Source organism: Rhineura floridana, chromosome 7 (assembly GCF_030035675.1).
Source record: "Rhineura floridana isolate rRhiFlo1 chromosome 7, rRhiFlo1.hap2, whole genome shotgun sequence".
NCBI classification, from domain to species: Eukaryota; Metazoa; Chordata; class Lepidosauria; order Squamata; family Rhineuridae; genus Rhineura; species Rhineura floridana.
The window spans coordinates 58,644,500-58,669,726 of NC_084486.1; the positions used below are offsets into that span (position 1 = coordinate 58,644,500).

Below are 25,227 nucleotides of genomic sequence, written 5' to 3' on the forward strand. Positions count from 1 at the left end.
CTCTAATCTCTACATCATACTGGCTTCCAATCATGAGGTGAATTCAGGCAATAATCTCAGACAGCTGGCTAATGAGGGAATGGTGAATTGGTGTCCCACCTGGCCCACCTGTTGCTGAGCCAGTCCTATGGGCCATAAAGAAGCCTTACATGGGTGAGTTTCCTGCTATCACCCATGTAAGACTTCTGCACGGCTCTCCTCCTCCCCACTATTCCCGTCCTCTGAGGAAGGTCCACGTTTTTCTCTCTCTTCAGACTAATGAATTCTGAGTGAGGTGGCAAAGAAAATGGCTGTGCTGCCACCATTTTGCCACTCAAAGTTCCATTTAAACTTAGGTAAAAATGTAAAGTTGCTTTGCAGTGACCTTACATTTTACCTAAGTTTAAACAAAACATACAGAGTTTTGGAACAAAATGGTGATGACAAAGGCACATTTCTGGCTACCTCACCCAGAATGCATCACTCCAAGGAAGGACCACCCTTGATCCTGTCTCATAGTGTGGAAGAGTGGAGGAGGAGAGCTACCCAGCACTGCTGCTTCTGATGCAGCGGCAAAAAGAAAAAAGAAAGTGGTCCAAAGTACAGGAATAAGGATTCGATACAATGGTGGCAGCAGAGACAGCATTGGGGAGGAGGGCTGTAGAAAGTGGAGTCCCTCAAGGATCGGTATTGGGACCTGTACTTTTCAACTTGTTCATTAATGACCTAGAATTAGGAGTGAGCAGTGAAGTGGCCAAGTTTGCTGACGACACTAAATTGTTCAGGGTTGTTAAAACAAAAAGGGATTGCGAAGAGCTCCAAAAAGACCTCTCCAAACTGAGTGAATGGGCGGAAAAATGGCAAATGCAATTCAATATAAACAAGTGTAAAATTATGCATATTGGAGCAAAAAATCTCATGCTGGCCCTGTATACACATAGAGATTACAGTAGAGAATGAATACAAATGTTTTAGAAAGCAAACGAGCAATCCAGCAAGTTATGCCTGCATCTGAAAATGTAATGAGGTGGCACTGGGAAGGCAGTGGGAATAGAGCTAAGTTCTTTAATTGCATTATTAAGCGTCTCCCTTGAACTGTCTTAAAGTGTGAGAAAATGAAAAAAAAAATCTAAGGATCATGAGAAAAAGATGACATTGTGTAATAGAGATGAACCCTACCACTGAGGCCATAAAAGAGTAAATTCTTTTTTAGCAATCCAACTGTATTTGGAAAAAGTGGAGATGAGGACAATTCTTAATTGATAGCTAGGAAAAAGTTTCAGTGTAGGTGGGGATTTATTTATTTATTTCATTTGTATACCGCCCGATAGCCGAAGCTCTCTGGGTGGTTTACAACAATTAAAAACATTAAAAACAAATATACAAAATTAAAAACACATTTTTTAAAAAGCAATTTAAAAACACATGTTAAAATGCCTGAGAGAAGAGGAAAGTCTTGACCCGGTGCTGGAAAGATAACAGTGTTGGTGCACCTTGTCAGGCAGATCATTCCACAATTTGGAGGCCACCACTGAGAAGGCCCTCTCCCTTGTTGCCAGACTCCCAGCTTCCCTCCGAGTAGGCACCCGGAGGAGGGCCTTGGATGTTGAATGTAGTGTACGGGTGGGTTTGTGTCAGGAGATGCGTTCAATCAGGTATTGTGGTCCTAAGCTGTGTAGGGCTTTATAGGTTAAAACCAGCACCTTGAATCGAGCTCAGAAACATACAGGCAGCCAATGCAAGCGGGTCAGAATCGGTTATGAATGTTCAAACCGTCTGGTGTCTGTTACCAATCTGGCTGCTGCATTCTGCAAAAGCTGCAGTTTCCGAACCATCTTCAAAGGCAGCCCCAATACGTACAGCGTATTGCAGTAATCTAACTTGGAGGTTACCAGAGCATGGACAACGGAAGCCAGGTTATCCCTGTCCAGATAGGAGTGTAGCTGGGCCACCAACCGAAGTTGGTAGAAGGCATTCTGTGCCACTGAGGCTACCTGAGCCTCAAGTGACAGAGATGGTTCCAGGAGAACCCCCAAGCTACGAACCTGCTCCTTCAGGAGGAGTGCAACCCCATCCAGGACAGGTTGGACATCCACCATCTGGTGAGAAGAACCACCCACTAGCAGCATCTCAGTCTTGTCTCGACTGAGCCTCAGTTTATTAGCCCTCATCCAGTCAATTGTCACAGCCAGGCACTGGTTCAGCACATTGACAGCCTCACCTGAAGAAGAGGAAAAGGAGAAATAGAGCTGCTTGTCATCAGCATACTGATGGCAACGCACTCCAAAGCTCTGGATGACTACACCCAACGGTTTCATGTAGATGTCTTAACAGTATAGGAGACAGAATTGACCCCTGCAGAACCCCATACTGGAGAGTCCAGGGTGCTGAGCAATGTTCCACATGCACCACCTTCTGGAGCCGACCCATAAAGTAGGAGCGGAACCACCGCAATGCAGTCCCTCCCACTCCCAACTCAGCCAGTCTTCCTAGAAGGATACCATGGTCGATAGTATCGAAAGCTGCTGAGAGATCAAGGAGAATCAACAGAGTCACACTTCCCCGTCTCTTCCGACAGAAGTCATCATACAGGACAACCAAGGCTGTTTCCGTGCTAAAACCAGGCTTGAAACCTTACTGAAATGGATCCAGATAATTGGTCTCATCCAAGAGTGTCTGGAGCTGGCCTGCCACCACTCGTTCAAGGACCTTGCCCAGGAATGGAACATTTGCTACCGGCCTATAGTTATTAAAATTTTCTGGGTCCAGGGAGGGTCTCTTCAGGAGTGGTCTCACTACTGCCTCTTTCAGGCAGCCAGGGACCACCCCCTCTCGCAGAGAGGCATTAATCACTTCCCTAGCCCAGCCAGCTGTTCCATCCCTGCTAGCTTTTATTAGCCAAGAAGGGCAAGGATCCAGCACAGAAGCGGTTGCACGAACCTGTCCAAGCACCTTGTCAACGTCCTCAAGCTGTACCAACTGAAACTCATCCAAGAAATTGGGATCTCTATTTCCACTTTCTCTTAAGTAACAGGGGAAAGTGGAAAAGAAATCAAAATCAAAATCCTCCCAGTTGAAGTTCAACTCCTAACAGCAAGGAGGTTTGCTTCTCTCTGTTTATATCTTAAGCACAAAGCCATACTTTCTTATGATGCTGATTTGATTCATTTTGAAAATTCTCAAGTTACTTTTTAACATAGCTCATTCTGTAATGATAAAAGCACACACACTGTAGCTTATTAGTCCAAAGCAAGGTGATTGCTAAAAAGACTTGTAAAATCACTGCTAAACATATTTCACACAAAGAGAAGTACTTACATCTATGAAGGAAGCATTGATATAATCTGTATACTCCTGACCTCTTTTCATTGAAAGAATCACTCTATTAAAGTCATCTAAAATACAAACCCACAGCATATTAGATTTCTTAGAATACTTAACATTTTATAGTAAATAATACAATAAAGCTATGACCTGCAGGCTTTTATAGAATCAAGTTTATAATATAATGTCTTTGTATTTCAGCCTAGCAGTGCCACCTGCTGTTGAATAGATAACATAACTGTACTCTACTAGGGAATTTGTATGAATAAATATATTAGTTTCTACGAAGATGAAAAATGGTATCTTACATGGGATGATTTGGATAACTCTGGCTTTCTTCATATTTGCTGGCAGATTACCAGTTCTCATGTTTTCTTTCATTATTCGAACATTTGTTAATTTCTACAGCAAAGAGAGAGTTACTGAAAAATTAGGCTATGACTTTGTAGATCACTGTATCAAAATTCAGAATACTAAAATGGCTAACAGACAGAAATCCAAATTTCATGATAATCTGTTCTTCTGAAAGATTTCTTGTTGATACACCTGAATTCTACCTTTATCCATGCTGTCTTATATTATACCTACAGATAGCAATAAAAAATGGAAACTTGCATCATATAGTAACCATTAATTCTTTTATTCTCTGCAAACAATGGAGATAGCTATAAAAAACATTTTCTGGGGCTGGAAATATACAGATCCATTTCATGTAACTTGTATCACTAATTGCAACTGAAATTAGTATATACATATTGAACAATAAGTATTGCACAAATAACCTGAACATCGATAAGTGATTTTCCACAAACTTGTCTATGAATGGAAGGTGAGAAACCTACATAGATACCTACACTGTGAAGGGAAAATTACTTTTGTTCATTTTCAGTTATTTGCAAATTCAGCAGAACTCAAAATATACAAGGATAGCTTTAGATACTGTTAGTTGGAAAGCATAAATTGAATGACCTTTAAAATGGACCTCCACTATACTCTTAATTCCAGATATTTTAGATATGGATAACATGACTGATATCACCAAAAATTAAATGATATATGTATGCCCAAACTTCTAAGTGAAAAGTTTTTAAAAATCAGAGTAAAAAACTAATCATGTCCACATTGTAGGTGTGAGCCTGAAATCTTTGTAAAAATGTCTGTAATGCTTACTTTAAACTCTTCTTCTAGCCCTAGTTTGACAAGATTTGGTGCTGCATTGTGCGATGGCTGCAGGTGCTTTTCTAAAGAGGACACATCTAGTTCTGTGTCACCGTAGAGGTAGTATTCAAGTAAGGCTTGATAAATGAAGGAATACTGCATCTGTAAAGAAGCAGGACAGTTTATAAATCAAGGCACTTGAAATATTAGTAATCTTATATGATATATCCATTTTTAAAGCTGAATAAACTCCTGGTTTCCCCAACAATTGTATAATCAGAAATACAACTGCTGCATTTAAAAACAGTAGATAAATTACACACAGGCTGTGGTTGGATATAACAAGTCTAGGCCTCCCTCTCTCTCCTCCTGTGCTGTGGCCACAAAGAGATAGGAAATTTTCACTTCCATTTTCAATTAATCATAGTTTAGCATTACATCTAACTCCTAAACTGTGGTTAATCTTAACTATAGATTATTGAAACAAACTAGCTTCAAAGACCAAGTTTTGTAATTTATTAAATTGTAAGAGAGATTTAATCAGTTTGTCCTGGTTTAGATGAATCAACAAATGGCAGTTCAACAAAACTGCTACATAAAAAAGGAGTCACATGAGCATGAGGGTCACCTAGGCTCATTCCCATGATGATAAATATATATTATAATTACAACTGAACTAGATGATGTAATAACATATTTATGACATTTTCCCCCATATGCTGTTTTTGTTCTTTAAAAGTGAAGTAAAAACCTTGGTTACAGCTAGTAATTTGTCTGGAGAGAGATAAACCACATTAAACTACAGAGCAGCTGCTATAAACACCCTATAAAAGCATTTTAGAACCACAAAAACCCCACTTAGAACCACAAAGGATAAAACATACTTTTTAAAAATATGGAAGCTGAGACTAAATCATCAGACTATGCTAACAGCAAGAATTGGAACTCTTCAGGGCAATCAAATTCATATAGGCATTTAGTATCCTTGGAACTTAGAAAGCTTTCTTATACTAAATCAGACCACTGGTCCATCCAGCTTAGTATCGTCTACACTGACTAGCAATTTCTTGCCATGCATCATATAGGCCATGGGTGGGGAACCTCAGGTCTGCAGGGCATATTTGGTCTGAAAAGCCATTTTCTCCAAACTAGGTCCACCTGCCCCACATCTGACATCATATGTGATGTCAGGTGAGGGGCAGGTAGTGATGTGGCTGTGCAACTGAGTGTCCCATAGCAAACTCGATTGCATAGCTGAGCCCTGAAGAATTAAAGCTTGATCTCACAATTGGATGACCAGCATTCAACCCTGCTGGATCAACTGTGCAACTGGGTTCTCCATAGCTACCAGGCCAAGTTCAAGTTTCTAGTTTTGGTCTACAAAGCCCTACTCAACTTGGGACCAGGATACGTGAAAGATTGTCTTGCCCCTTATATTGATCACTGCGCTCTGCAGGTGAGGGCCTCCTGCAGATACCATCTTATCAGGAGGCCCATTCCGCACAACAGAGGAAGTGGACTTTTAGCATTATGGCAGCGACACTTTGGAATTCCCTCCCCTCAAATATTAGACAGGTACCATCTCTGTTATCTTTTCGGCACCTACTGAGCCTTTTAAGTAGAGACCTTATCGCAGTCTGCCTATGTGCTGGAATTGCTTTTTAAGATGCTTTCAAAGTTGTTTTTTTAAAAGATGCTTTTAAGATGTTTTGTTTTAATATGTTTTAAAGTCTTTTGTTTTTAAGATGTCTTAAAGTGCTTTTAGTATTTTTGTTTGCTGCCCTGGGCTCCTTCTTGGAGGAAGGGAGGGATGCAAGTTTAATAAAAAAAAAAACCTAAATAAATCACCTGGAGACAATTAATGAAACCACATATTGTACTTATGAAAGTGAACTTGTGCTTTAAAAATACATCTGTTTTTAAATAAATATTGTTTTGTTTCACACACACATGCCTCATCATTGGCTACCCAAACATTAAACCAGATACATGTTATCTGTGGTGGCAGCAGGTACCTGAAGGAAGTAAACAGTATCAGGTTACAGGGGTTCAATTCATAGCTGTGAGCTTTAAAGAGACTAAGGCTATGAACACACTAGTCATCAGAGCAAAGAATTTCCATTAGCCACACCTGGAGGGGAAACAGGCTTTAGCCAATCAGTTGCAAAATCACTTTGAAGCTGATTTTTTTTAAACCCACTAAGCTGCTTCCACCAGGTTTTACAGTAAAAAGGGGAGGGGTTTGACTAGTTGTGTGCCCCCATTTTCAGAAGAGAGAGATCAGAACAGTGAGTGTGTTCCTACCCTTCATGATACAGGGATTACCTGGTTACCTGAGCCTTTATGGCAACAGTACTGGGGGGAATATTGAAAGGCTTCTCTAACACAGCATTGCTGTATTTGGTGGTGTAAAAGCAATAAAAACTGTGTGCTAATAAAGTGAGTTAGTGAGGTGAGAGGGCACAACACCCTGCACAAAGCAAGGCTGTAAACACACTAGTCACCAGGTCAAAGTGTTTCCGTTAGCTAAAACTGGAAGAGGAACAGGTTAATCTGCCGATCAGTTGCAAAATCTCTTTGAAGCTGAATTAAAAAAACAACACTCAAGCTGTTCCCACCAGTTTTTACAGTAAAAAGAAGTGGGGTTTGGCCAGCGTTGTGTGCCCCCATCTTCAAAACAGAGAGGTGGAGACATACTGGAACCGGTTGAACAGTGAGTGTATTTCTACCCTAACTCTGCTGAGCATAGGGCCACAAAGCCCCTTCTGCTACAGTTCCCGAGCACCTCACAATGAGCTGACTGTTGGGCACTTGGGAAGCACTGCACAAGGGACAACCCACCTGTCAATCACCTGACATCATTATGACATCTAACATCATATGATTCACAGGTGGGTTGTCCTGCCCATCTGTGGTGGGGAGATATGGTAGTCTATGATTTCAGAGATTAAACTTCTGCTCTACCTCTCAGCTACAGCCCTTCTCCCTTTTAAAGGTTTTATAGGCTGCGTGAAAGGGTGCATCTGGTAAGAAGCTAGCACTTATATTGGTTTCCTATCAGAAAGGAGTACATTATTTGGAATAAATGAGACACAAAACAGAAAAAGCTCAAAATAGAAGTTAGATACTAGTCACCAACAATTGATTAGCCCTGCATTGATTTTGCAATGGAGCAAATACAGGAACAAATATAATTTGGGGGGGGGAATACGTTCAATGAGTAAAAAAATAGATTTCCATTATGTGTCTTAAAACCTTCTACACCCCAATTTGCTACCCAAATCAGCTGCTGCTTTAGCACCCTTTTTAAACACAGGTCTTGTTTTGCCTAGGAATAATGATGTTATCATGTAGCCAACTAGATTTAGCTATGTGACAATGTCACTGAGGATAATAAAAGCTGATTTAGAATTAAAGCAGCAGTAGATTAGGGCTGAAAAGAAGTACTGCTCTTTTGGTAATATAAACCAGCTGCACTCCCACTGTGCGAGCACTTTCTTGCGCCTTCCACAACTGACAAAAAAGCATTTGCCAATGCCCCCTTCCATTTTGGCTGAGCCCGACAGATAACTAAAATCTTTTTCACATTTTAAACTTAAAATATTAACAAAGGTGGCCTCAGAGGCATTTTATTTACTTACATCAGTCTGAACCATTTGTGGGCGCTGATTGCGGATTCTTGCCACAAACTCAGAAACATCAACTTTTTGCTCAGCATGCATCATGCAAATCATAGCATCTATTACTATGAACGTGCCTGTCCGACCCACACCAGCACTTAGGAAGAAAAGAAACACAACAGCATTTAGGAAGAAAAGAGGGAGTAAAGACATACTGCAGGAACTTATTTGGATTTTATAGATCCTTCTGAAGACTTCTTACACCGAATATCCCTGATTTTCCTTGTTCTCCTTACTTACTTGCAAGCACTCTGACAGGTCACCCCTGCATATCACCTAGCAGAGAGTTTGTACTATGATTAGTGACAGCAATATTCACCTATTGCATTCAGTTTATTGTGAGACAGGAGCCCTATTCAGGCAATGCTTCCAGGCTTGTCAACACAGGCTTGCCAAGCAGCTTTGCCCCCTTGTGTATGTGTGAAAAATATGGCTGGCTGAAATAACGGGTCCTTTGCATATATGGTTGCATGCGTGAAGGCTACCTTGCAACCTGGAACCCTGTACAATTGGAAAATGTTCACACATACAGCTGTATGTGCAAAGGTTCCCTTACCACACAGGGTCTCATTCTTTGACCAAAGATTAGGAGACAGGGCTGCTCTAAGTTTAAATTTTTTGTGTGTGTATCCAGACTTTTAAATTATTCTTCTGCATTGCTTTTTTGTGTTGCTATACACTGCTCCGATGTTTTGCGAGAGGGTGGTATATAAATACTTTTCTAAATAAATAAAATAAATAAGTCGGGATGTGAACCCAAAGTAATCCAGATTCAAGAATCCATTGGACTACATTTACAAATAGTTCCCCCCTTTCTTGAACTGATTTTGTATTGCTTATAGCCAAACTACATACCATGGTGATAAACTGTGCCTTTAAATGCAGGCGTGCCTGAATCACAGGTATTGTAGCACAATTTAAAGTGACAAAAGGGTTGTGTAGGCAGGGGCTATTGAACCTTCCCTCTGTCTTCTGCTTTTCTACCCACAGCCCTTCCCCCAGCTGTAGTTCTTCAAACTGGGCTCACTTCAGTATCAGCGTGAAGAAAAATTATCCTGCAGGGCAGACTAAGAAGGGGAAATCAGCAGATAACAGAGGGAGGCTCAACACACCCTCCCACACATGCCCTTTTCACTTTAAGACACACCCTGAGCTCTCCACTTTGCACAAGATTGGGGCAGCTCCACATTAACTATCTTGGGACTTGAATCACCTTTTATTTTTGACTTATCAAGAGATAAATATGCAGAACCAAATTCTAAAATACTATTTCCACATTAATATTTGAGTTAAATCTAAAAAAGTATCAATATACTGTGAAATACCAAAATATTATCATAGTATTAAATAACATAACCACTAGAGGGGGCATGATCACTACAGATTGAAAAATGAAATGGACTGGATTCAAGTCAATCTCGACTTATGGAGACCCTATGAATAGGGTTTTCATGGTAAGCGGTATTCAGAGGGGGTTTACCATTGCCTCCCTCTGAGGCTAGTCCTCCCCAGCTGGCTAGGGCCTGCTCAGCTTGCCGCAGCTGCACAAGCCAGCAGCTTCCTTGTCTGCAACTGCCAGCTGGGGGCAACTGGGCTCCTTGGGACTATGCAACTTGCCCACTGTTGCATAGGTGTCAGGGCACGTAACCCCTGAGCCACTCACTGTGGGGGTGATCTTTAGCTGGCCCTTTACACCCAGGAGACACGAGCAGGGATTTGAACTCAGAGACTCTGGACTCTCAGCCATGCTCTCCTCACTGTGCTATACCAGCTGATTACTGATCAAATTATAATCTCAAATGATTTTCAGTCTTCATCTCAGAGGAAAAAGGCATGGCATCCTGTGTTTATCTTGTATTCTGTAATTTTATTTTTATCTGTTGTTCCAGCTTTCTAACTCCTTATACCAATGCTCATCTATTATATACACAAAAAGTTTATCAGCAATCCCATTTCTTCTAAGCATCCTGGTACAAATTGTACAAAGAACATTTTTACATTTTAGTTGTGCTCTGCTCACTCACAAGTACGGTTTAAGAATGTATGAATCACCCATCTTTCCTCGATCTGATGCAGCTTGCCTTCACCTACCTCCTTACTGGCAGCTTAATTATTTTGCTACGTAGAAGGTTATGGAACTGCTCTTAAATAAATGGACAATATAAATACATTACTATGAAGAGTTTGGTTCTTTTTTCTTGTCCATTTCCCATCCATTTCCCCTTTTGTATCATGTCTCTAGCTTGTGGCAGAGACTGTGTTGTTTTCTTAACCTAGAAAACTGTTGGCGCTTAATAAATATATTTTATTTGTTAGCCAAGTTCTGTAGAATGAGCTATTTTAAATATATATATGAATCTAGTTTACAGGGTGACTATATCTCTTTTGATAGACTTTAATATAAATTGCATTTCCAGGTCTAGGGAGCATTTTTCCTCTGACCTGGGTTGCCCACCCCCTGTGCACTACCATGTTGGAACTGAGCATGAGAAGCTGATCTAATACTTTGGCTTTGAAAGATACTAATGCTTTTCTGCCTGTGGCAGAGCATCTGCTTAAATACATAAAATTACCTGTTGAATCATCAGGCCAAAGGTCCATCTAATCCTGCATCCTGTTTTCCACAATGACCAGCCATATGCTTCCAGGAAACACACCAGCATGGCATGAAGGCAAAAGCCCTTCCTAGTGATGTTTAGAGACATACTGTCTCTGAATCTGAAAGTCCCACATAGCCATCATGTATAATGGCCATTAATAGCTCCATCCTCCATTATTTTTTCTAATCTAGTGGCTATCGCTACATCTTGTGGCAATGAATTCCACGAAAAAGGCTGGTTCCTAAGCTCACAGTAATTAAATATGTCTTTCTACACACCAACCGGGTTCCAGTGAGATCTGGATGTGTTGAGGATAGTGCAAGGTTTTGTTCGTTTTTACTTCAGGCAGCTGCTCTTGAAGCAACTGTCATTTAGTAAACTTTTGGAGAGGCTGCCACTGATAGGGAGAAGCTAAATGTGTATTCTGAACACAATACTCAGCACTTGAGATCTGGGCCACAAGAAGATAAAAAACACTTGAACAACATTTCTATGGGTCCTTCCAGACCAGGTTGGGTGGTTGTTTTTGTAGGTGTATTCTGCAGCATGTCACTGATGCAGTAATAGTAATGGATTTATACTGGACCATCCACACATCATTCACCTGTAGTAGTTGTTCTGCAATGCTTCCCCAATGTTATTGTGTTACTGTCACCTGGAGGGGAACCCTTGCACGATAGCATAACAAAAACAGGATAAAATATAAACCAGAACACATGTGGTATAAAACGTTACAGGATTTCAGCAGGAAGTTACAGGGCATACAGTGATTAGAAACAAAGTAGTATGTCCACTCTGAAACCTTTGCAGGTGCAAACAGTATTGAAAGCCTCAATACCATCATGAGCACAGATAATCATGAACAAACAATAAAAAGGACATCTGGATGGGCCCAATGCCAGATATCTAATCTCAACAGTTCTCAACAACGAAGATGTTCATCTTTTGTTTTTCAAAACAGATTCTGCTTTTCTCCTTTTACTATAACAGCCTTTCAAGCAGCTTTACAACAGTACAATCCTAGCCGTGTCTGCTCAGAAGTAACTCCTATTGAATTCAGTGGGCTTACTCCCAGATATGTGGAGTTAGGATTGCCATTATAAACAAGAAAGTTTAAGTGGTGCTATGGTCAACTTTGGAATACACTTTAACTAATCAAACAACCAAATATGATGAAAAATCTTCCAGCATTGAAGTTTCACGGCAGTTGTTTTGAACATCAAGTGTCAGATTCTAAATATTGATTGATTGATTGATTGATTGAAGATTCCAAATATCTTATAAACTGACCACTCTCACTAAGCAAACTGCAATGTAGCGTGAAAAAATTCAGAATCTTTCTTTTCCTGAATAAGGAGAAATCTTTACTTCTGCCAAAGTTGGTTTAATATTGACAATATTGATCCAGAAAAAATGCCACTTCCTGACACTAGTTCTAATGACAACAACCTGTATGCTCATTTTAAGGTTTCTCAGAAACCATAGTTTGAAAAGCCCTCAGAAAGACATTAAGGAGGCACCTGTTCCTTAAAACAAGCTGTTTTTGTCCACTTCCAGTTAAGCTCACTCCCACAACAATCTTCTAAGAGACTTAGGAGCATGTGTGTATGTGTACCTGCACATAAATATATGTACATACCTGCAGTGAACCACAATTGGTCCAGCATGTGCAGGATTCAAAGATTTTACTTTCTTTAGGAATTTCAGCATTCCAATAGGGGTGAAAGGCACTCCAAAATCAGGCCAGCTGGTGAAATGAAGCTGCGTAACAAGTCTTGGAGCTTTGCAGCCATCAGAAACCTGCTAAAGACCCAGAAACAAAAGAGGAATTTGACCATTTCTCTCTTTGGCTAGAATCAGTAAATAATATAGTTACTATAGTGACCGATCCCTACCTCTTCAAAATACATAACAGTAAAAGCATATAAAATATTCAGTTTAAAGAAAACAATGAAGGTAGTTACAGGGTCACTCAGTTGTCAATAAAAAGCACTGAAACTTCAAATTAAGGCATCTACTTTAACATCCATACCATGTAAGTAGTAATCATATTCTATGATCTTGCACTTACAATTTAGCCTTTATGCACCCACATGTCCTCTTGGTCTTTTCAGCAAGTGTTCTGTAGTGGCACTTTAACCTAAAAGCACCACTAACCCCTACCCCAGAATTCAAAAGTGGATGAGGAACCATTCACTCTGTTTGGAACTAGGGATACTTTCCCCTCAAAAGAAGCTCCAGAGCTGACAGAATGTTACCAGAGCCTTCAGTGTTTAATGACAGAATGAAAACAAAAGCTATGCAAGATTTCCAAATGAAATTTGATTAGAGGCATCGTTTTAATAAAATTTAGGTAAGCATTAAGCTAATATTTCATCTGAGTGCTCCCTCAACAAAAACATAAAATTCCAAATACTTATTTTAGAGAAAAAACAAATCAGGAAGGTTTTATAACTGTTAAGTAATATTGAGTTATTACTTACTGACTGAATACAAAACTTCCGTATAGTATAATCCACAAGAACTATACAGTCCTCCACAGAAACTCGGATGTTTCCATAAGTCCAACATCCCTGATCAGGCCAGTACTGGAAACATTTGTCCTATGTACATGTTAAGAACACAAACACATACCACGTCAAGCTGTGATGTATGTTCATCAAAGAACTGACAGGGTACAAACGACATAATTATGCTGAATCCATGTAAGGTATGCTTTTAAATTTTAAAACTGAAACTGTCATGACAACCTAACTCTCATGATATTATTCACAGTAAGATCAGAATAAGTTATGGAATATCCAAGGACAAAAACACATTAAGATATTGCTTCATCCCTCTCTGAATTTTAAAAGCCAATTTCTTCAGGTGTAGGGCTCATTACAGAATATGACATGCTAGATCATTTCAGACTACAGTTATTTGACGCCTAGGATATTTGTAGCCAGTGGTTACATATCTTCTTTTAAAAGTCTATACTATATACAAAGAGAGAATTATTGAGAATTCTTGTCAACATTTCTCTGTTAATGCCAGGAGAGGTCATCCCTGAGCAATAAAAAGGCTCAGGATTCTTAGTGATTGGGACATTTATTTTCTAGTTTCCAAACACACCATGTTCACTTTTAATTCACTACCTAAAAAGCATAAACAGGAAATTTATTTACACATGGATACACACCAACCATAATTTTCTATACTGTGGCAGATTGCTGGGAAATTTCATCTTATATTTTAATTAGCTTTATTCAATGAACTAGTAAATGTGCTAGAAGGGAAACTGGAGCCTGAAAGGTCACAATTGCTTTCTAGAAACTATGATATAGCAAAATTGGGCAATTGAAAAATGTCAGTGAATTGGGAAGAGAAAAATACAGTCAAATAATTCTCAGTATTTTTATCCCTCCACACACACAACAAACACAGTTAACTACTATTTTAAAATACATGTTACTAACTGTACACAGATATATATTCTCAGGCAGTAAATAAATGCAGAATAAAGAATATTTTTTTCTAGCAACGGAAGGAAAATTGTGTATATCTAAAAGTAATTCACAACTGCTATAAAGCCAGGACTAATGCTTGAATGTTAACATGGCAAATGCCCTTTTGACTGAAAATATGATTCAGAAATGACACAAAGAGCATTAATTTCCTCAGTTAGTCACCAGTGGTTTTTTCAAAAGTAAGAAAGTTTTCGTTTAAATTACCATACTTGCAGTAATTGTGTCAGAGACCCAAGTCTTATTAAAGAACTGGAACAGGAAGTGGTTGCACGAGTAACAACAGTCTAGTGGGCTATGGGACAACTCCACACAAGAGGAGGACATTTTTTTTAAAAAAAGGTAGCTTACCTCTTTTCTCTCTTTTACATTTGTTAACATGACAATAGTTGCAGACTTTTGTTCCCATATCATTCTCCAGAAGTCATTTACAGTGTCTTGTTTAGGACCTACACATACAACACAGCTATTGAATAAAAAACTATACTGAACGCAAGGAATACTACTGTAAAAAAGAAAAAAAGCATTTTTATTTTGTTTATTTAAAACTGTCTCTGTCCCACTTTTCCCTTAATAATGTTCAAAGCAGCTTAAAAGATTTAGAGACCATAAAAATCAAACAAGCAATTCAACAATAAATATTAAAGCAATAGAAAAACCAGCCATGAGCATGAATGAACAAAAGCCCAGGAAAATAAAATGGTCTTCACCTGGCAACTAAATAATACCTGTGTGTGTGCCATGCAAACAAATATTGAGAAGCTATTCCAAAGTCACAGAAAACGTTCAGCTGCCACCCATCTAACCTCAGAAGAGGGGATAATCAGAGCAGGGCCCCCAAATATTATGCAATAGGTAGGTTCATACACAAGGAGGGTTTTCATTATATAGAAGTGGACTGATAAACCCGTGTTTACCATATTGACTGTTTGTTTAAAGTAGAGTTATGCATCTTCACACAGTTTACAAAAATTAACATTTCTCACAAAACAGGGACATCTGGTTCTAGTTCACAGGAGAAATGATGACATCATGACCATGCTATCTTTGACTATCCAAAATCTCCCTTTCCTTTTTTAATAATTATTTTTATTTGCTTTCACAAAATGTACAAATGTAAAACAACAATACAATGCATAGTGCATATTAACAAATGTATTTATTTATTTATTCATTCATGACATTTATATACCGCCCCATAGCCGAAACTCTCTGGGCGGTTTACAGCAATTAAAACATTAAAAACAAATATGCAAATAAAGAACACTGGGTGTAAAATTGCACTTTATATCCAATCTTTATGTTATTTTATAAAGTAACATCTTATGCAGCTGGGGATACAACAGGTTTGGACAAGTGGGATCCCATAACAAAATGTTGTACCATGGCTGCTTCCAGATTGTTGCTATTTTGTGGGTGGAAGAATTCAGTCACAATCTGGCAGATTCAGGTTGCATAGTTAAAGTGGACTCAGAGGTCTTGTGCAACAGACACACATTGCCCCAAATCAGACTTTTTGTGAGAAAATGAACTGGGAAGTGCGGGCTAACAAGTGCTTGACAATGTCATACCCTCCTTGCAAACAAATCAGAATGCATGCTCAATAAATAGCAAACGCTGCATAACCTCCCCACAAACCTTTTGCTAATAAATCATTATGCTCAATAAACAGGTCATCTCAAAGTGTCCTGCATCAGCCAGCCTGGAACAGGAGCCCTCGAATGCCGTTTTGAGACTTGCAAAGGACTTTCCTATTCTCCTAAAACCTTCTCCTGCCCTGAATCCAAGTGTTTTAGTGCTATACAACTATAAAGTGTGTATTGGTGGGAGGGGGGGAGAATAGTGTAGGATGAGATTCTAGCCTCATGTTATTATTACCCCAACCCTCATCTCCAGGATATTACAAGCTGCAAGGCAATTCCTGCTCTTACGCCTCCTCTCTTTTTTCAACTGACCTTAACCTACCCTCAAGACTAGACTTCTGATTCACACAGACTGCTCAATGCCTGGTTCCTTTAAGAAACCCCCTTTTTTTCTTTCTCCCAGGGAAAAGTGAGAGCTACAGATAGTATAATGAAGAAGTATGGGATTTTAATGTAGCTGTGACTGGACAATAGCTGCATTCCCACTCCCCTCCAAACAAGGCGTCAGCAAAGAGCCTTTGGCAATCATTGGGAATGTTCTTAGTTCTATGCCCTCAACACTTCATAGGTCCTGGAAGCCAACAGGCTTGCTTTAACGAAGATTTAAACACTTGTTCTTCCACATACCTAGAGAGCCCCTGAGAAACTGTTTTTTGGTGGCCGCATTTTTCTTACAAATTAGTAGGCCTCAACCATCCAAGTTCACTATTAGAAGTATGCTGATTTTCATTCTAGTTTTAGAGGGACATTGTTTCCTACCATATTAGTTTAGGTTTAAAATTTAACGATAAAAAAACAGAAAAGGAAAGAAACTTCTAAACGAAGGCAACACATTTATAGAGTATTGCAGTGGGATCCTGCAGACTAGCAAGACCCTAGAAATGTTGCATTACACTGAGTAAAATGAAATTGTAAATTAGAAAATCTTCAAAATCTGACTTTGTTAAAAAGAACTGATTAGACTCGGCAGAAGAGGGGACTGAAATACACATTTTCTGAAATTGATTGCACATAAAAAACAGAAGTAATGAAATAATGGAAATACCTTGAGCTGCTATAAATTTATTTTTTTCCTTGTAGCCCTGGGGGACAAAATATATATTCAGTGTTTTTTTAAACTAATATGTTTAAAATACGAATTTGAAAACAGTCAATGTGCTGCTTACCTAGCAATTTAATAAGAAAAATAAGAAAAGCTATCCACTTACATCTATGTATGAAGCATTAATGTAGTCTGAGCACTGAAGGCCATCTATTTGCATTAAAAGTACTCTGGAATGGTCATCTGTAAAGAAAGAACATACATAATTAGAAGTTTTTATGGCAAATATGGACACAACATTGACAACTTTCTGAAATGCATTATTTTCTTCTCAGAGCAAAACAAACCCCATCAACATTATTCCACCTAATCTGTTTCTTAAGCCAATAGCAACACCATACGAAAAGTTGATTATAAATGTCATAGCTTCCTCATAGTATAATACCACATACAGTAGGGCCCCACTCATACGGCGGGTTACGTTCCAGACCTCTGCCTAAAAGCGAAACCCGCCGAAAAGCAGAACTCCATCAATAAAATGACGCCCAATGCCCGAAAAACGCCATAAAAGCAGAACAAGCACTGTATGAGTCGGGCCTTACTCTAATTGAAAGCCACCATATTAGCGGAATGCCAAAAAGTGGGCTGACGAAAAGCGGGGCCCTACTGTACTCATATGGCTTAGGTAATGTGGCATACTTTCCCAACCATCAATATAATATATTCTGAATACAAATGCAAAAAGTCATTAGAAAAAGTACCTTAAAGAGCAATGGGTTCATTGGTTTATTGTACCACATGCATTTACATAGACTAGAGTCTACTTCAAAATGTTACCTTCAGTTGGCAAATATGTAGACAGTATACAATGACATGTCTAGGTTATCTCTGGAATTCGGAGGCAATATTGGCAGTTGACATGATTGTACCCAGATATCCTCTCCTACCTTGGAGAAATGGACCCTCTCCTTGGTTTTGTGAAGACCCATCTTAAGGTTTATTCTGTGATAGTGATATTTCAGAATTCCTACTTCTTCATATCACTGCATCCTCTTAGGGCTGGTTCACACAGAGATTTAATGTGAGATGGGTGCCACCTGCACCCCTGATTAATTCACACAGTTTACATGACATTGCAGAGAAAGGGAATGCTGCTTTCCCTTTAAATCCGAATCTAAGCAACCTGCTGAAAATGCGAGAAATGAAGGAAAAACCGTCTCTGATTTGCTGTAATGGAATTAATTCCAGGAATGAAACTGATTATTTAGATCTGTCTTAGTCCGGTTTCTGATCTGGATATGGGGGTGAAACTGCTTTGGTCACCCTGGTGGGTGACCTGCAGTGAGAGATGAACAGGAAGAGTGAGATTCTGCTGGCTTTTCTTACAAATACTTTGGATACCAATTGTTATTGCCTCCTTCCAGGCTGCTTAGCCAGGCTGAGTTTGGGTGCCACCATTTTACATTGGATAGGTCCTAGAAGGTTGTGCTGGGGTACTGCTGCTCTACCCCAGAAGTACCTATGACATGCAGGGCATTGCATAGTGATATCTGGTTCCCTAAGCTATTTAACTTCTACATCAGACTGCTGGCTGAAGTCATCTGAGGATTTGGTGTGCAGTAACATCTAGCTCTCATTTCCATAATCCAATTCTGAAAATGCAATGAGAATTCTAAACCAGTGCTTGGGAGCAATTTTGTTAGCTGATGAAGGTGAACAACCTGACACTCCAGATGAAAGACGGAGATATTCTTGATTGGAGAGTCTGATTTGGAGGAAGTGTTCAGCCTGTTTTGGATAGGATTGCACTTTCTCTGAAGCAGTAGCTTCAGAAGTGTTCCTGGATCCATCACTGCTTGTGGTCACACAGATGCAGAAGTGGCCAGGAGTACCTTTTATCAACTTCCTTCGGGTACACCAGCTGCATCCTATCATACAGAGGACAGACTTGGCTTTTCTGCGCCAGCTTTATTGGCTACCAGTTTGTTCCTAGTTTCATTTCATGAGCCTTTAAAGCCCTAAAATAGCCTTGGGACACTGTATCTCAGGAATGACCTCCTGTCATATAAATCTGCTTAAGAATTTTGTTCTGTGTCCCATCTTCTCTATAGAAGTACAAATTAGTGGACAGGGATATGAGAGAGATTACTTCTTTCATTTAAGGCTTCCAGAATAGAAAAGGCAAATTCCATGCTAGCGATAATTAGGAAAGGTATTGAAAATAAATCAGCCGTTATCATCATGCCGTTGTATAAATCTATGGTGCGGCCGCATTTGGAATACTGTGTACAGTTCTGGTCGCCTCATCTCAAAAAGGATATTATAGAGTTGGAAAAGGTTCAGAAGAGGGCAACCAGAACGATCAAGGGGATGGAGCGACTCCCTTACGAGGAAAGGTTGCAGCATTGGGGGCTTTTTAGTTTAGAGAAAAGGCGGGTCAGAGGAGACATGATAGAAGTGTATAAAATTATGCATGGCATTGAGAAAGTGGATAGAGAAAAGTTCTTCTCCCTCTCTCATAATACTAGAACTCGTGGACATTCAAAGAAGCTGAATGTTGGAAGATTCAGGACAGACAAAAGGAAGTACTTCTTTACTCAGCGCATAGTTAAACTATGGAATTTGCTCCCACAAAATGCAGTAATGGCCACCAGCTTGGACGGCTTTAAAAGAAGATTAGACAAATTCATGGAGGACAGGGCTATCAATGGCTACTAGCCATGATGGCTGTGCTCTGCCACCCTAGTCAGAGGCAGCATGCTTCTGAAAACCAGTTGCCGGAAGCCTCAGGAGGGGAGTGTGTTCTTGCACTCGGGTCCTGCTTGCGGGCTTCCCCCAGGCACCTGGTTGGCCACTGTGAGAACAGGATGCTGGACTAGATGGGCCACTGGCCTGATCCAGCAGGCTCTTCTTATGTTCTTAATATGGAATAGCTTCCCAAGGAGAGATCCATCTGGCCCCTTCATTGCCCCTTTTTAAACAAGCACGTAACATTGTTTTAATTCACTGGGCTCCATCTGTATTGGCATTCCACTGGCTTTTGAAGACACGACTGTTTGCACAGGCATTCCCTTGATCTCTCAACCCAAGTATCCTGTTTTAATTACTATGCAGCTTTAACGGAATCATTTTATTGCATATTTTAATTATGGATGTTTATATTTTGATGTTTGTGTAATTGGTTGTTATACTTGTAAACCACTTAGAAGCCTATTTGGGCATTCATCATCATCATCATAATTTGTAGTAGTTGTTGTTGTAGTAACTGAGACCCCTAAATGGTTGTGTGTGTGTTTTATTTTTGCTGTGATTGGTTATTAACTCTTGTTACAGTATTTTAATTTTATTTTATTACTGTATTGCTGTAATTTTATATGCCAATGTGAGAGTACAAGATAGAAATAAAGCATTGATGTAAGGAGTGTATAAATAATACATGGATAGAAGGGGGAATGAATTAGTGACAACGTGAAACAGCAAATTTACTGATGAAATCTAGTTCAGCAATTTCATTCTGCCATGCCCTTTTCTTGAAAAACATTGACCTAAAAGTCACTAGCAGAGTATTTTGTTAAGAGTGACATACTGGTTTTGAATACAGCCGTTTCTTATGTCACATTTGTGTCTGTTCATTCTTTTATGTAGAGATCGATCTGTTTGCCTTATATAGACAGCAGAAGGGCAGGTTGGCAGGTGACACTTGTTGAGAATGAGCATATGAATAGCCTCTGATGATGTGGCTGATATTATTGTCTGCTTCAGCTCCCAGCTAAAGCCATTCATCAGTGATGTATACCCCATCCTAAACAATTATGTGTCTCTCACACAGGCCTTGGACGGCAGGCCTGTCCTTGTTTACAGTTAGCCCTTCATGTAAAAAGGTGACCCAGTCTAACAGACACTCTGGGGCAAGGCACTGCTACAAACTCAGACACCAGCTCTGTCCCCATATGCACTCAGGCAATACTATTATAGGACCTAATATCACGAAGGATTAATCTGCTTGTGCTCACTCTATTCACTTGATTGGAATTTGTTTTAAACTTATTTTAATATCATAATGTCTTTGGTATTGTTAAATTGCTGTAATCCACCCTAAGACCTTATGGTAAACGTAAGAAATTAATAACAATAACAGTAATATCATCTGTGAAAGTGGTATCTGCTATTACCTTTCAACAAGAATATTGCTGAATTTAGATGTCAACCAATTACATGTGTCCAGCTAGAAAAAGCAAGTTATCACTGTTGTGAATAGTCAACATGATTACTTTGAACTATGGATAGAAAGATCTGTCAACATCTGTTCTTTCAGTTTCTCATTTTTCCAATCTTAAATTGAGTTCTCTAAATATCTGCAGCAATTTGTGATTTTTTTTAAAAAAAATTCTCGTGAAAATTCTCCAGCATTTTAGTGTGCATTTCTTCTCATAAACACATTTTTGTAGGCAGCTTTGACTAACGTACACATTTTTGCAAGTCAATTCTCATCATCTAATGCATTGTTGCATTTTATTTTCACTCATATATTCATTTTTATGCACATTTCCCCCTAATATTTTTCTAAACATTGTTTCCTGCGAACTGCATCACAAAATTCGGATAAATGTGAATTTTCAGTTCTCATATTATTTCAGAAAATGCGAATTTGATAGACTCGACTTGAAATGCAAACTGAATTGCAATTCTCACCCATCACCAATAGTGTAGTGGTAAATTCAGAAGTGCAGGTTCCCTTCAGGATAGTTACAGCAACACCCTGCTGCTGGTTTGAGAATTAGATCCTTGTTAGTTCCTTCTCCCACAACAACAGATGTCTCTAGGAGCCAATAAGCATGCAGTAGTATCTTTATTATTATGGTCAATGACCAGCCTGCCAATAAGCATGAAAGGTGAGTGTTGGCTACTGAGAACAGACCTTTCACTGTGATTGGCTCAAATCAGCAGGAAAGGATAAGGAGGCATGTTAGAAAACTCTTAGCAGTGGCTAACACACTTCCCCTTCAACCTGATTGGCTTGTAGGATGCTGGAGACACAGGGACCCTGCAAGGACCCAGCTGCCAAAAAAGTAAGACTCCTCCAAAGACCCTGGATGACTACACCTCTGCCCATCCATATCATGAACACATTTAAGCTTTACATAAAATAGTCACTGTACTTCTTTCCTTTCATGGTGATTTGGCCTTACTGTTTACAATTTTTCTCTGTACCCATGTACATAGGTATCTGCTGAGGATAATTACATTTTGTGCATCTGTTGAAGTAGACTCTAGTCCATAAAAGCTGGGCCCACATTAAATCTGTTAGCCTTTAAGATGCCACAAGACTGTTGTTTTGCTACAATAGATGGGTACTTGTCAGAATTTGGCACTACCAAATACAAACTTTTATTTATAATAAATAAATAAATCACTAATACTTACAAGGTAGTATGTTAGGATATCTATTCTTTTCTCTGTTTTCCTCTTTATTTGCCATCTCAAGTGTTCCTTGCATATATCCAGGTGGTAATGACTACAGGGAAAATATGTTGTGTTAGTTCAAAACAACATACTATAATGAGTAGTTACACAAAGCAGATGGTTTAGATAAAACATTTCTACCCCATGAAGTTTAGTATTGCCTACATGACAATTTTAGCAAAATACACGAAAAGCACCACCCAGGAATAAATCCCAGCTTCAAAGCAAAATGGGTATTTGTTACTTAGAAAACTGTTGTTATTTCAAGTTGTCAGTGCAAACCACAATAACAACAGTAGCTTGGAATAATTTGGTAATATGTGCCTCTGAGCATATGGTGAGCGGTGGCAATACCTGCCATCTCCAAAGAAGGAGAATTACATTTTTGTATGTTTGTTAGTGTTCTTCTTACTTTGCTTCATTCCTGCATTACTGTTTCTACAGAGAATCTAATCTAGAAAATTATATTTCTCTCATTATTCATTTTAGAAACCTGTGTCAGATTTATTTTTATTAATTTCAAAGCCTTTTTATTGGTCAGTGTCATATGATGGTGAAGACAGCCTTTTGTTTCAAACTGGAGGTTATGCTCTATTTCTATTTTGGGTGCATTAACAGTTGAATCTGAAACTGCAGTTTGATGTAAAATCAGACAGATTACAATAGGTTGCTCCTTCAGGAGTGACTCTAGCTGTTGGAAAAAACAAACTTAGTCTGCCCAAGATGCATGTTTTCAGCCTGCTGTGTTTAAACCACTTCAATAAAGGCAAGGTGGGCAGGGTCAATTAAAAACATAGAGCACACCTGGAATTTTGCTAGAATATATTTCACCTCCCACTGTTTTATTTTGTGCAAACTGAGACACTCCTGATGTCCACTGGAGACTATTTGGCAGAATAGTCAGTGTCATTATTCCACAATTATTTTTGGAGATTTTTAGTGTAAATTTTGCAAAGTGTTGCTGTACTTCACATATTCACAGAAATAGAAAGAAAAGAATATGATTTCCTATAGGAAACTTCACTAAAATTGCAGAGTAAATCAGACATATTTAAAGTGACCATCTGAACTATATGAACTGTCTTAATAATGTTGCTTCCTCCCTGCTAAAACAAGATCAGCACAGCACATGTCTTCTTTCTATTCTTTGGGCTGATTGCAGGTGTTGCCACCACTCACCTATGCTCAGAGGCACGTTACCAAATTCTTCCAAGCTACATAGGAAATGGATTGGACTGTGAATGACCAACCCAAATGGTGTTTGCATTTTGACAAATTTGTAGGGTAGTCCAATATCTCAGAGAGGTCTGGTCTCATGCTCCCCTGGTGCATTCACTATAGCTGCCCAATTTCCCTGCTTTTTAAAGTTTGATAGAAATGTCTCTTGTCTATAGGTATGTTCTTAAAAGGCAAGTTTTTTTGCCTATTAGTGAATTTCCCTGCTTTTTAATCTGGGAGGTAAGAAATAGGATCCTGTGCAAGTTTGCTGAGAGTGGATCGATCATTTGCATGCTTATGGAGTTCAGTGGGATTTACTCCCCTGCAATCATGCTTAGGATAGGTGAAATTGACCACAGGGGATGGGGAGGGGAGGAGGAAGAGGAGGAAATGCAGAGGGGAGGACTGGGATGAGAGCAGGCAGGAGGGGGATGAGAGGAGAAGGACAGGTTTGATCACTTGCATGTTTATTGAATTCAGTGTGATTTACTCCCATGCAACCATGCTTAGGATAGGTAAAAGTGACCGGGGGGGGAGGAGGGAGGGCTGGAGTGTGCAGGGGAGGAGAAAAAAGGAAGATGGGAGGGGAGGAGGAAGGGAGAGGGGAAGGAGGGGGAAAGCAGGTCTGATCATTTGCATGCTTATTGAGTTCAATGGGATTTACTCCTATTCAATGATGGTTAGGGAAGGAAAAACTGACCATGGGGGAGGGGGAGTATTGGAGGGAGACAAAGGAAGGGGTAGGGGAGGGCAGCTTTGATCATTTGCATGTTTATTGAGTTCAGTGGGATTTACTCCCCTGCAATCATGCTTAGGATAGGTGAAACTGACCACAGGGGATGGGAAAGGGAGGAGGAGGGAGGGGAGGAAGGGCAGAGGGGAGGAGGAGGGAGGGGAGCAGGCAGGAGGGGGAGGGGAGAAGGACAGGTTTATTTATTTATTTATTTATTAAACTTGTATACCGCCCCATAGCCAAAGCTCTCTGGGTGGTTTACAATAACTAAAAACAAATGCAATTTAAAATACATATTTTAAAAACAAGGTTTGATCATTTGCATGTTTATTGAGTTCAGTGGGATTTACTCCTGTGCAATCATGCTTAGGATAGGCAAAACTGACCGGGGGGGAGGCAAGGGGGGCTGGAGTGGGCAGAAGAGGAGGAAGGGAGGGGTGAGGGGAAGGAGGGGAAAGGTAGGTCTGATCATCTGGATGCCTACTGAGTTCAGTGGGATTTACTCCTATGCCATCATGGTTAGGATATGTAAAACTGACCATGGGGGGGAGAGGAGGGAGAGGGAGCGGATTGGAGGGGGGCAAAGGAAGGGGGAGGGGAGGGCAGGTTTGATCATTTTCATGCATATAGAGTTCGGTGGTATTTACTCCCGTGCAATCATGCTTAAGATAGGTAAAACTGACCATGGGGAAGAAGAAGGGGAAGAGGGGGAAAGGGAAGGTGGGGATTAGAAGGGGATGGGGAGTGAGGGGCAAAGGAAGGGGGAGGGAAGGGGCAAGAAAGAGGGGATAGGAGAGAGGAGATGGGAGGGTGGATTTGACCATTTGCATACTTTTTTGAGTTCAATGGGATTTATTTCTGTGCAATCAGGTTTGAAAATG

The 25,227-nt window shown here is 39.7% G+C and overlaps 1 protein-coding gene across 11 annotated transcripts in view; it reads right to left on the reverse strand.

Moving 5' to 3' along the window:
• The window catches only part of PTPRE (protein tyrosine phosphatase receptor type E), a 216,312-nt gene that overhangs the window by 15,050 nt on the left and 176,035 nt on the right, over positions 1–25,227 (reverse strand). For 10 of the 11 annotated variants that reach the window (XM_061635661.1, XM_061635671.1, XM_061635663.1 and 7 more), the window contains 10 exons: positions 22,357–22,447; positions 17,099–17,175; positions 16,936–16,972; positions 14,599–14,696; positions 13,225–13,344; positions 12,381–12,544; positions 8,103–8,238; positions 4,474–4,623; positions 3,612–3,705; positions 3,298–3,374 (listed from right to left, as the gene is read on the reverse strand). In XM_061635661.1, the coding sequence (XP_061491645.1) occupies positions 3,298–3,374; positions 3,612–3,705; positions 4,474–4,623; positions 8,103–8,238; positions 12,381–12,544; positions 13,225–13,344; positions 14,599–14,696; positions 16,936–16,972; positions 17,099–17,175; positions 22,357–22,447 (1,044 nt within the window). The remainder of the gene's footprint in view (positions 1–3,297; positions 3,375–3,611; positions 3,706–4,473; positions 4,624–8,102; positions 8,239–12,380; positions 12,545–13,224; positions 13,345–14,598; positions 14,697–16,935; positions 16,973–17,098; positions 17,176–22,356; positions 22,448–25,227) is intronic. The other variant, XM_061635662.1, reaches the window with a different exon arrangement.